The sequence below is a fragment of the Dromiciops gliroides genome, chromosome 1 (assembly GCF_019393635.1).
Source record: "Dromiciops gliroides isolate mDroGli1 chromosome 1, mDroGli1.pri, whole genome shotgun sequence".
Classification (NCBI taxonomy): Eukaryota; Metazoa; Chordata; class Mammalia; order Microbiotheria; family Microbiotheriidae; genus Dromiciops; species Dromiciops gliroides.
In genome coordinates this window covers 462576492-462590050 of record NC_057861.1, presented here as the reverse complement: position 1 = coordinate 462590050, position 13559 = coordinate 462576492, and the positions used below count along the sequence as shown (strand labels likewise).

General features: G+C 33.3%; 1 protein-coding gene across 2 annotated transcripts in view; it reads left to right on the top strand.

Annotated features, from left to right (window-relative positions):
* The window catches only part of CHD1 (chromodomain helicase DNA binding protein 1), a 134171-nt gene extending 121042 nt beyond the window's left edge, over positions 1-13129 (top strand). For both annotated transcript variants that reach the window (XM_043967415.1, XM_043967407.1), the window contains 3 exons: positions 8259-8313; positions 8989-9196; positions 10236-13129. In XM_043967415.1, coding sequence (XP_043823350.1) covers positions 8259-8313; positions 8989-9196; positions 10236-10596 — 624 coding nt within the window. In that variant the 3' untranslated portion in view covers positions 10597-13129. The remainder of the gene's footprint in view (positions 1-8258; positions 8314-8988; positions 9197-10235) is intronic.
* Positions 13130-13559: the final 430 nt, after the last annotated feature.

Here is a 13559-nt window from a genome sequence, read left to right as displayed (position 1 = left end):
AGTTAGGTATGTCCAAGAGTATAATGATAAATGTTTAAGAACTTAGTCTTCAGGGAAAAAAATATGTATATACATACTTTTAAGCTCAATATTCATCTTTTAGATTTTCTCCATCACTTTGTTATATGTAGACAATTAACAAAATAACAGATCAAGCCTTGGTTTGTAGCATTTGCTAACATCTGAGGTATAAATCCTCACACTGAAGATTTTAACAGTCAACCCTAAAGGTGATAAAAGCTGCCTCCAGCACCATTCTAGGTTTATATTTCATGCCTGTCCAAGAGCTTGTTGTTCCTTTATTTTAAGATGTAATCCAGAGATTAAAATCCCACAAAAGTGCTTTAACTACAATCTACCTTATCATAGCTCTGCTTTTGTGACATCATTCCAGCTTCCTGACATCAGTCAAGATTCCCCTTTACCTTTCGTTTCCCTTTCCCTTCTCAGTTTTCACACTAAACTTCTTTCAGTTTTCAAGTGAAGATTTTGTCCCTGATAACTTAGAAACTTGAGTGTTCTTTTTCTGTCTTGTTTTTTTCTTGGTCAGAAATCAGTCAGCTCTTAGCAGTCCCTTGGTCATCAAAGAAATAGAAACACTGAATAATCAATATAAGCAACTGTAAATGTTCCCTTCTTGCCATACTTACTAGAAGTGAGGTCCTTATTTAAGTTTGTCTTTCTTACTAGTAACTCTTCTTTTAAATGCCCATTGCAAACTATTTGTGGGAGAACATAAATCCATATTTGTTACTCTTTCTTATGCCTTTAATATGTGATAATCTCATTGTTTTCTCTCAAATCTTGAAAGCAACATACGTTACCTTTTCCCTAATTTATCTCTTACTTTCTTATCAACTACTTTCCCCTTAAGTCCTTTTCCTTCCACTTCTCTTCCTTTTCTTTTACAGCTCAATGCATTTTCATGCTGCTATTTCTCCTTCACCTTGGGTTTTCATCCTGTCCTTTCTTCTTTCCTTTCTCAGTTCCTTCTGTTCAGATTCTTCTCCATCACCTTGCTTATCCTTTAGATCAAATTCTTACTTAGTTCTAGGACATCCTCTTTTTCTCTCTCACACTTCTGTTCTTTAACTCCAACCCTTCTTGTCCTTCAACTTCTCAAGGACTCTAAAATTTCTCTTTCTCAAATTCAGTCTCTGGCCATCACAATTCTAAAGCTTCCAAATCACTTTTATAATTGATTTCTTTTTTTTTTCAGCTCAAATCCATCTCCTGCCCCTTATCCCATAAAAAATTTTATTTCACAAACAATATATCTGTAGTGGCACACCAATTTTCCATTACATTCATGTAGCCCAATAAGTGGGGTACTTACTTGTTTCCAGTTTTTTACTCCAAATGCTATATAAAAGCATATGAGAATGTTAATAACTGATTGCATAATTCCAATTAATTTTTTTTTCAGAATGGTTGGAATAGTTGGCACTGACATCATTAGTACAGTAGTGTTCCTACACTCTTTAACACTAATATTTTCCATTAACTTCTCTTTGACAGTTTAATGTGTGTGAGGTTAGAACTCGAGTTTTTGTATTTCTAATTGTTAGTGATTTAGGAACACTTTTTAAAATATGATTTCCAGTTTTTCTTTTGAAAACTGCTTATATGCTTTAACAATTTATTCACAAGGGAATAAATCTTAGACCTCTTTTATTTTTCTCAGTTCCCTAAGTATCTTTAGATATCAGACTTTTAACTAAGATAATTAATCTAAAGACCATTTTCTTTTTTTTTTTTATTTCTTAAAAAAACATTTTTTTAAAAAATTGGGGGGGGCGGGGCAATGAGGGTTAAGTGACTTGCCCAGGGTCACATAGCTAGTAAGTGTCAAGTGTCTGAGGCCGGATTTGAACTCAGGTTCTTTTGAATCCAGGGCCAAATCTTTATCTGCTGCACCACCTAGCTACTCTCCCTCCCCTCCCACCCCCCCAAGATCATTTTCTTCATAGTTTTGTTTGTCAAAGGTTGTTTAATTAAGTCATTATGATTTGTTTTGTCTTTTGTCATCACTTATGTCTCATATGGTAAGATCCAATTACCAATCAGTGTCTTAATGTTTTGCATAATGTCACTTTTTATTTTTACTTAACTTCATTTGGAACTTATTGTAGTGTATGGTCAAATACTTGGCGCAGTTTCCCTAGCAGTTCCTATCTAATTCCCCTATTCAGTATTTCTGCCACTGGTTTATGTTTTTTAGTTTATCTAATGCTGGGTGTTTACTTCTCAGTTTTGCTTGTTACTCTATTCCACTTTTCTGTTCTTTAACTAGTACTAAATACTTGTAGTTCTTTTGAAAACTCTTTTTGTATTCTTTTTGACTCTTTAAAAATACCTAGCTAACATTTATACAGCACTTTATGATTTGAAAAGCTCTTTACAAATATTACCTCATTTTATCTACACAACAACCCTGACCATTGGATGTTATTTATTATTCCTATTTTATAGATGTTGAAATTGAGGCAGACAGCTAGCTAGCATTTATATAGCACTTTGTGGTTTGAAAAGCTCTTTACAAATAGTTCCTCATTTTATCTACACAATAACCCTGACAGTTGGATGTTGTTGTTGTTGTTATTCCTATTTTATAGATGATGAAATTAAGGTAGACAGATGATGTGCCCTACCCAGTAAGCGTCTCATGCCAGATTTGAACTCTGGTGTTGCAAACTCTGGGTCCAGCACTCTGTTTAGTGTGCCATCTTTGAACTTCATTCCACCAAGGAATAGCTCTTAGTCTGATATATGTGTGTAAATTCCTAATATATTTTGTATATCAGACTTTTATCAGAAAAAAGCGATGCAAATCAGGTTTTAGAATATCTATAAATATTAACTTATTTGTTGATACTCTAAAGGTAGAGAGAGATATTTATGCACAGACCAACCGTTAGACATGCTACTGAAGGTAATGAATACTAGCAGTCTTGATATTCTTACTATAAACAAAACAACAGGACAATAAGAAAGTACAGCTAAATGGAATAATGGCTCATAGGTTCCATTTGGAGTGATAAACTAAAGGAATTGGTAGAGTTGCTTTTATCAAAAGTCCAAAGTCCTCAGAGAAATAGTTTTGTAAAACATGAAAGGATAATAGTACTCATGATAGGCATTTGCAAAAAAGACTACCATAAAAATTGCACCTTATGCTCCAAAATGTATCACATAAGTTGCAGAATAAGTGTCCATCTGTCTGTACAGACAGATAATTTAACAATGCTTGCCAGATGGGTAATAAGTAGGGTTTCTGTTTATTAAAATGTAATCACCTTAATGTTTTCTGATGTTGGGATACATCATGCACAGGGTCTTCTACTTATTTTCTCGAGGGAAATATTGATGATGTATAGATCAGAGACTTCTTTGTGGTCTACAGTCTCTGGCCCCTCTTCTTCCTTACTCCATTCTTTGCCCTATTGGAACTGCTTGGGCTATTATGACTGAGGAGGCAACATGGCCTATTTCAGGAGTTAAAAATTATATTTCTGCTTCACCTATGGAGTGCCTGATGCAGTGTTAATGAATCAAATTGGGCCTTGGGATACAGGGGGAGTGAGGGGTAGGGTGGGGAGGAAATGCAGGATATGAAGACAGAACTCTGGGTGAGCTCTTAACACACAAATAAATTCCTGTTTGATGTATAGTAAAATGAATGAATGAATGACTCATCATAAATAAGATGGTTAAAAAAAGGAAATAAATGATTGTAGAAAGGGCTGTAGCAATTTTTCATAGAAGCTTAATAAATATAAATTAATTGCCAAAGCAGGGAGACCAATATAGCCTAAAAACCATCAGTTAGCAAAAAAGTTAGTATCTTTGTCAAGTGGCACAGCCATGGTCAACATTAATTTGGAATATAAGCCCATTTGTTAAATCTTATAGTGAAGTTCAGTGAAAGCTTATGAGCAATGTCACTCCTTAAAACAGAAAGAAGTACTCAAATGGAAAACAGGATTAAAGGAAGTTCTTGAGAGACGCAATTGAGGCATCCTGAGGGTCTGCTTTTTATGGATGAAACTGGAAGAATAATACAGACAAAAGATGGGCAGAATCTAAAATTTTTTATAATAAATTCTTTTCACCATCAAAGATAGTCTTAGATTAGATGAAGTTTTTGAGAAAGTGGAATTGGTACTAAAGAAAACCTGGTAGATGCCTCTAACACAGACCCTTGTTTATATTTGATCAACACAATCTTGAGGGCATTGAGGAGTCATTTCTTAGTATACATAAGAATGAGGGAAAAATCATTTACCTTATTTTTTTTAAGGTGACATTTTTCCATCTACATAGATTTTTGATTGAGGGTAACCTGTATATGCATCAAAGATAGATTTACTGAAGGTATTGGTAAACTTTAACAGGTGTGATATTCTACAGTAGACCACATTTTTGTCATCCTGAAGATTTTTGAAAGATATACATAATACAGATCCCCATTGTTAAGTAGAAGGACATTCAGTTTGGTAGAGCAAATTCGACCTTAAAAGTTCTTCAAATTTGTCTCCCATACACATCATAATTATATGAAGTTCTTTGAAAGATATGAATAAAGAAGATAACCTTGTTTGACCTTCTGATACCAGTATCAAGTGGAGCATTAAAAAGTGTTCAAAACTCTCTCTAATGGAGGGAGATCTAACAGAGTTCAGATTAAAGAAGCATAGATAACCTGTAGATGGTAAGGTCTTCCAGGTGTTCCTTTTGGCATTATGCTGATTGCATTGAGCCCCAGAACACTGAAGAATCTCCTAAATGAGATCTCTAATCATTCTCAAGACTTTGGCCTGCTTATTCAAACACAAAAAAACAAATAGATGAATAATACCTATTGCTAAGATTATGTCAGTAGGACATATAATTATGTCTATAGGATAACCTATAGAATACATCATATCTCTGTCATCTACTTGGTTGCTTGTCTATTTGGAGTTTGTCATATATATTATAAGTACTAGTATTTGCTTCCACATCATTTTCCAACTTTCCCAGCAGTTCTTGTCAAATAAGAAGTTGTTGTAGTCCAGTAGTTTATGTTTGGAGTTTATCGAATACTGGACCACTATGTTCATTTATTTTTGAGTTGTACTTATGTAGTTTGTTCTACTGATTATTTTCAACCAATATTAAATAGCTTTGATGATTATCTTTATAATAATAATTTCTGATCTGATAGTGTTAACTCATAATCATTGCTACATGTTTTTATATTTTAAGCCATGAATGAATTTTGGTAGATTAATTCCCAAGTATTTTGTATATTTTAAAGTTATTTTGAATGTAATTTATCTTGCTACAAATTCCTCCTTTTAAAATTAATTAACTATATAAATAGTGCTAATGAGTTAGCTTGACAGAAAAAAAAGCATGTGTGTAAGAGTCAAATCAGGTTGTTACAGTAAAAAAAATGAATAAGGTAAATTGAGGAGGAAAGGAGAATTTTCAGGAACTACTATATATGTTTTTTTCCTAATCCTATATGTTTTACCTTCCCCCCACCCCCCAATTAAACAAGTTTATAGTATGCATTTACATTTTGCTAAGTTCTGGGGATACAAAAACAAAATGAAAAACCTTCTCTGCCTTCGGTTTTACATCCTGTTGATGGATAAAACAAATATATGCACATGTGGTATTTGAGGAGGTAGGTAGAGGTGAGGGAAGACATGGAAGCAAGAAATAATGTGGTCAGAGAACAGCAAGAAAGCCAGTCTGTCTGGAAAGTTTAATGTGTTGTAAATGTAAGGTGCAATCATTTTGTGAAGGATTGTAAGTATTGCACTGAGAACCTCACCAAGTATACATTAGGCTCCCTCCTAGAAGAAAAGATAAAGGGATTTGAGGGATTTCTCTCCATTACTCCTAGTTGTTAGGCACAGTGACAAATTCCTAAAAGAAACAGAAGACAGGTTTTTATGGGGAAAAACAGAAAACTGACATGGAGAGAGACTTCACTCTTGTCAGGAGCTTGGAGATTAGAAGTGTCACAAAGAAAAGAAAGGGAAAGGACAGAATTCAAACAAAATTTGAGGTTTTTCCTGAAGAGGAAGGTGAATAATGTGAGAAGGAAGCAGTACCATGCCCTCCAAGTAATGATATTATTGTGCCATAGTCACTAAGGATCACAGGAAGAAGCAAAGAGAAGTAGCGGTTGGTGATTTGTTACTGATGGGTACTAAAGCATCTTTTTGTTAACCTAATAACAGCAGAGAACCCTATTATTTTCTTGGTATGTATTGAAGTTAAATCTCTAAACACTTCTCAAAAGTGATGGGGGCGGCTAGGTGGCAAAGTGGATAAAGCACCGGCCCTGGATTCAGGAGTTACTGAGTTCAAATCCAGCCTCAGACACTTGACACTTACTGGCTGTGTGACCCTGGGCAAGTCACTTAACCCCCATTGCCCTGCAAAAAAAACAAAAACAAAAAAAAACTGATGACTACTTCACACTTCTGGTGATTAACATGGGCACAAATGAAACTCTCAGAAGGAAACTAAAAATTATTGCTACAGATAATGAACTTTTAAAGCAAGAAACTGAAGACCTTAAGGCAAAGATCACGTTTTCCATACTCTTGGAAAAGAGAAAAACTGATTTAGGAACCAAGTGGTGGCTAAGGATCCTTGAAAATGGGTTTTGAGCTTCTAGAAAATGGCTTAAAATATAGAGATGGACAGATTCCTGTCCAGGGATTCGGTATACCAAATCAAGATTAATAAGATTGTATTAACAGGTTTCCCTGCAAATCAAATCAAAAGGGCTTTAAGTGGGGGCAGTGGATAAAGATGGCACAGTGGATAAAGCACCACCGGCCCTGGATTCAGGAGGACCTGAGTTCAAATGAGGCCTCAGACACTTGACACTTATTAGCTGTGTGACCCTGAGCAAGTCACTTAACCCTCATTGCCCCGCAAAAACAAACAAAACAACAAGTGAGAATTTAAAGGAAATTAATCTCTATAAAAATATAAAATGTCCAAATTAACAAGACAAAAAATAGATATCTTAATCAACCAACTCTCAGAGAAATGGAGCATCATAAAAGGATTAGAAAGGATAATCCTTATCTCTATTGATTTATAAGTGAAGATTACCAAATATTTAAAGAACAATTAACATGCTTCCCAAAAAATGCTCTCAAATAGAAAAATAAAATTTCATACTACTGAGATACCCAAATCAGAAAAGAATAAATCAAAGGTAACTCATGAGCCATCTCACTAATGAATATTGATATAAAAATTCAAATAAGTTTTTAGAAGAGATAATAGCAAATAATGCCCCAAATCAGTCATTATCATCTGATAATATGTAAGCTCCTTGAAAGGAACATTGCTGCTGCTTCTTCTCCTTCTCCTCCTCCTCCCCTGCCACCCCCCCCCCCCCCCACACACACACACTTTCCTTCCTCCCTCCTCCTTCCTCCTTCTAATTCTTCCTTCTTCTTCTTCTGGTCTTTTGTATCTTTGATATCATACCTAGCATGTGATAGGCATTTGGTAAATTCTTAATGAGTATCCAAGTTGGATTTGTAAAAGGAATACAAGTATACTTCACCATAAGGAAAACAATTAGCATAATTAATCTTAAAATAACAAAAAAGAAAATGATTGAGAAAGTACCTTCAACAAAATACACTACTCCTAAAATGCAAAGGAATAGCATTTTACACGTCAGAAGCATACACACACACACGCACACACACACACACACAATAATGGGGAAATGCTGTGAGAGCTTTCTCAGTGAATTTAGAAACAAAGCAAGCATGCTTTTTTCTTCACTATTATTTGACTTAATATTAAAGTATTAGCCTACAGCAGTAAGAGTAGAGAAAGAAATTGAAGTATTAAATATTGTCGGAAAAAAAAGGCAAAATGAAAATATGATGGCTTGATTTGACCACAAAAGTACCCATGAAGTTCAGTCCTCTTACTTGATACATAAGGAAACTAAACCCTAGAATGGTCAAGTGAATTGCTTTAGTAAAAGTGTCTTGGATTCCTACCCAGGTACCCTCTGACTTTAAAACCTGTAGCTCTTTCCACTGCTCTCTACAGCAATCCCCAAAGAATCAGTGAGAAAACTAATTGATATGCTTTAGTAAAGCAACAGAATGAGTGCACAAAAATCATAAGCACACCATAAATCGATTTTTCTAGGAAACTTTTGGAAATGATTTCAAAAATGTTTTTTAATGGTTTTTACATGTATATGTTTATTGCAGCAAAACAGTGACCAGAACAGCAGCAGCATGAATACTCATATGATTAGGAATCCAGGTTAGTTGTATATATTGTCTTTAAATAAGAAACATGAATATTTCATATACATTTTAAGATACTTTGGTTTTACTCTCTAGTTGTATATTTTTTTCATTTTATTTTTTGTCACCCAGGTGTGTTTATGGTATATCTAAAAAGTTCTGTTTCATCATGAATATGTATTATACATCATCTTATATTTCCTAAGTCATTTCTAAGATTACTGAAAGTTATTTTATTTAAAACATGTGGTTAATAATTAAGATAGCCTAATTAAATAAAACTTGTAAAAAAATTGACTTAAATGTTTTCTTTCCCTCACTGCCAGGCTGTAAGGTATTGTAGGTCACCCTTATGACATTAGCCACAAATGAAATAATTTTTCCAGTTTCCATATTTATGAATAGTTCTTAATGACATTATTTTAAAGGCACTGTGCAAAATAGTGAAAAGAAAAGAAATAACCACTATTTCTTCTAATTATTTTCATATTCAATCAATCAAAAAAGTAGTGCTCCCCTTCCCTCTATTACTAAACATTTATCTGGCTCCATTCAGAAATTGAACTTTTAGGCAATTCAGAAATTACCTTTATGAAGGAGGGAACTGGAAGTACCGTTGTTTGTTACTTTTATTCCTTTTAGTGTTCCTTAATGTTGTAAACACAAATCATAATTTTTTCTTTTTATACAGATGTGGAACGACTAAAAGAGAACACAAATCATGATGACAGCAGCAGGGACAGTTATTCTTCTGATAGACATTTGTCTCAGTATCATGACCATAAAGATAGGCATCAGGGAGATGCTTACAAAAAGAATGAGTCCAGGAAAAGATCATATTCATCCTTTAGCAATGGTAAAGATCACCGGGAATGGGATCATTACAAACAAGAAAGCAGGTAAACTTTTCCAGTCTTTTTTGTTTTTTTGGTGAGGCACTTGGGGTTAAGTGACTTGCCCAGGGTCACACAGCTAGTAAGTCTCAAGTGTCTGAGGCTGGATTTGAACTCAGGTCCTCCTGACTCCAGGGCCAGTACTCTATCCACTGTGCCACCTAGCTTCCCCTTCAGTGGACCATAATCTAATATTATGCTCTTTGCTTTTGGGATACGTAGGTAGACTCTGGCCTTCACTCCAACCCGCAGTAGAAGCACAGGATTCATTTCTCCCTCACTTTTTTAATACAGGTTTACAGTAGAGCATAAAATTTCAACTTAACTGAAAATTTCCTGCAGTTAGTTTCAATAAATGTCTATGAAATAATATACATTTTGTTGTTTCTGCTAATGTTAGTGTTTCTTTTGTTAAAAAAAACCACCTTTCTATAATATTTTACTAAAATTCATCTTTTAGAACCTAAAACTCAGTTGTAGCTATGGATTTAATCTCACCAAGCTTCAGTTTCCTCAATTGTAAAATGAAGGTTCTGATCAACTTGATATCCAAGGCCTGATTCCAGTTCTCTTGTCTATAATCTTAAGTATTTTTGTTATTAGAAAGTGATGCACTATTGTGAATAGCCCTATACACTCCAGCCAAAGTAGATTTACAAAGATTAGAATGAATGCACTGATGGAAGCAATACTTATGATACAAGGTTTCAGTTTCTTAAGAATAAATATTTATTTCCCCCATTGTCATTTCAATTTTACTTAATAAATGCATAATAAGTACTTGTTAATTGATTACATAAAAAGATATTTTTAAATTCTGTTGTTTTTTTTTCAAAATTAGACTTTTATTATTTGATTATAATTAAATGTTTTGGGGCTTTTATTAGTTTATGCCAAGAATTCATAATTCTTGATATGAAATGCTGAACCTATGCATTATTTAAAAGAGTAATGAGTATTTTTCCATGATAAATATGTATCAGTAAAGTTTAATTTTAAGTGCTGTCCTTAATTTTGCTAATAGACTTATTTTCTCTTTCATCAGATACTACAATGATAGTAAACACAGAAAAATGGATGACCATAGGAGTAGGGATCACAGATCAGTTTTGGAAGGAAGTTTAAAAGACCGTTCTCATTCTGACCATCGTCCTCATTCAGATCACCGGTTGCACTCAGACCATCGATCAAGTTCTGAATATTCACACCATAAAACTTCCAGGGATTATCGGTATCATTCAGATTGGCAGATGGACCACAGAGCTTCCAGTAGTGGCCCTAGGTCACCACTAGATCAGAGGTCTCCTTATGGCTCAAGATCACCTTTAGGTCATAGATCTCCATTTGAACATTCATCTGATCACAAAAGTACACCTGAGCATACTTGGAGTAGCCGGAAAACATAACAAATACTGACATTACCCATCTGGACTTTCTTTTAGCCATATATCATAAACTATCACAGTAATTGCCTTACATGACTTGAAAGATATGGACAGGATCCTCCATCAGTAGCAGTATTGTTACTTCTTTCCAGGATGCAAGGTCTATTATCCCAACAGAAGAAAAATATTTTTGTATTTAAGGATTATGCTGCACTGTGTTACAAATTGTTGTAGCACTTTTTTTTTTTTAAATAATGGAAGATGTTTACTTTTTACAGGGACCTCAACACTGCCCCATTTAGACTGGATAAAATTCTTTGCGTCAGTGATTTTAGGCTGAACTTCATTTAAATTATGTTTGTAAATGAACTTTACACACTGACCTGTAATCATGTTTCAGGAAGGAATGAAGCATTTTGTTTTGTTTTTCCTTAGCAAAGAACTCTCAAGGAATTTGTTCACTTTCCAAAGCTACTTGTTTACATTGTACACTGCGACCACCTTGCCGCTTCTCATCACAAGCTTGAATATTTAAATTCTGTACCTATGACTGTAAAATATCCAGGAATTCTTGTTTGTGATAAATTGTAATGCCTTTTTACAAAATAAAATAGCTGTAAATTATTGTAAATTAATTAAATGAGTTTTCTTCCCTTCCCCTCTCAGGCTTTTTTTAACTGTTCCTTTCCCCACCAACTCAGGCCTTCTTGTCATAAAAAAGGACAAAAATCAATGTACTAACAACACTTTTTAATAAATTGTCTTGATGGAATCACTGTTTAGAATGTAAAAATGGGGAAAGGGAACATTATTCCATTATATTATCCCTTAGGGTTCCTTTTATATTGAATATTTTATTAGATACATTTTTTTAAAAGCCAGTGTTGTGATTGTTTGTAGTAATGGACATGTACTATCTAAACTGCATGCTCTGAAAACTTTTTTTTTTCAGATGCATTGGTTTAAAAAATATCTTTGTGAATAATACATCAGAACCCAAATCAGCCAAAATTTATTGTAAATCCATTTGTTTTCCTTTATAATGTGGGCAATAATGTCAAATGTGCTATGCAGCCAGTTAACATTTTAGATGAACTGATTGATTGACTTTTAATAGAAACTGTTACAATGCACACTGATTGTATATAGATACCTTCTACATATGACAAATTAAATTTAACAAAATGGATATGTGGACTCCTGTACTTTTCTGCCTTTTTACTCCCTCAGCACTTACTAAAATTTTTATGAGCTGCCAAAAGTATATATATTTTTTGATAGCCAGTTAAATATCAATTGTCAACACTACAGTTTTATCTGATTTAAAGATACAGGGGCAAAATTATAATAAACAGCTGACAGTTAAGTTCTAGGTCACTGTTTAAAGCTGTTTGGAACTCTTTGGCTTCTGCAAATATTTTCTATTTTCTTGAGGGCATTTAGCATGAATATGATTTTTTCATGAATTTTTAGACCATGTAAAATAAAAAGTCAAAACCTTCAACTTCAAAGAACACAGGAGCATTTTAATTATTGAAAAAATTTATTTTTATAAAAGGTTATGGAATAAATTGATTTATAGGTGAAATATATTTTAAAATATTGTTTGCCCTTTAGCTGATTAGTATTTCAAATTTATTTTAATGTATAAAGCAATTGAAATATTGACTAAACTTTTTTTTTAAAATAAAAGCAAAGCTTCATCTTTTCCATGAGATAGCCCTGCCTGGCAAATCAGTAAGATGCCTCCTTCCTGTTAGATAGGAAGAACCCAAAAGGAAATGCTTCAAATTTTTTAGATCTGCCTTTAAATATAATCATCAGCAAGTGATAATACAGTATTTCTCCTTCAATATGAAAAGTGCAGGTATGATTCTATGATTTTATTTTTTCAACTTGTTCACATTCTGCTCTTGATAAACATGGTTTTATTGCACAAAATGGTAATTAACTGAAGATTTATCATAATACTTAAGTGAAAAATCGTAACATTAAAAAAATGTTAGGGTTGTTGATCTTTTTCTTCATTATACTTGTAGATAGACCTCTTGATCTGTTATCGGATGTATTATGTTCAAATCTTTTAAACTCATCACACATTGTTTACTGTAGAATGGGCTAGATTTAAATCTTACTGTGCTACATTTAGTTAGAATATTTATGTAACATGAGAATTACTGTGAGAATTATTATTTTTTTTTTTTGGTAAGAATCCAAAACTTATGTGAAAAAGGAAATAGCCATATATTCAGAATAAGTGAGAGAGAGACATTACCACATAGATGTTGTTAATGGAAAATTCTCTGCACAATGACCCTTTTTTTATCTGTGTTCCACTTTCTTGGAGTCTTTATTTTAGTCCATTTCTGTTTATTCAAGGATGAGAGAATCTTATGCACAGTACTGTATTAAACACCCACTTTACAATAATGATATGTAATAAATAATTCTTATAAAAGCAATGGCCTGTTTGCTTATATAAAAAGATTGATCTTTTTTTTTTTACTAGGAAATACTTTAAAGTATAAGCTTTTAGAAAGGTGAGAGAAACTTCAGAATTTGACTGGAATCATTCTAGACTGAATTACTATTTTAATAAAATGGAATCCCTATCTTTACAAGTGATACTGTAGAGGTTTGTATAAATATACCAAAATAGCTGAATAACTATAGAACTTAAATATGTTCTTTTATTTAATCTGCACCAATTAGCTTACTGCTTTTTAGATCCAGCTATTTTCTTTCATGATTGAAAGGTAGAAAGTGATGTACTATTTCTAACTATATAGCAAATATATGCTGTGAATGGACCTTTTATGGTAAAAGCCATAAAGATTATTTCAAATGAAACTTGCTTAAAATCTGCAAACTTGATAAATATTAGGGCTTTTAGGTATTTGGGGATGCAGACATTTCTAATTTATCTGTAGTTGTGTGAAATTTAATCTTGAACTAATAAATGTTGACTGTATGCTTGTACAAGG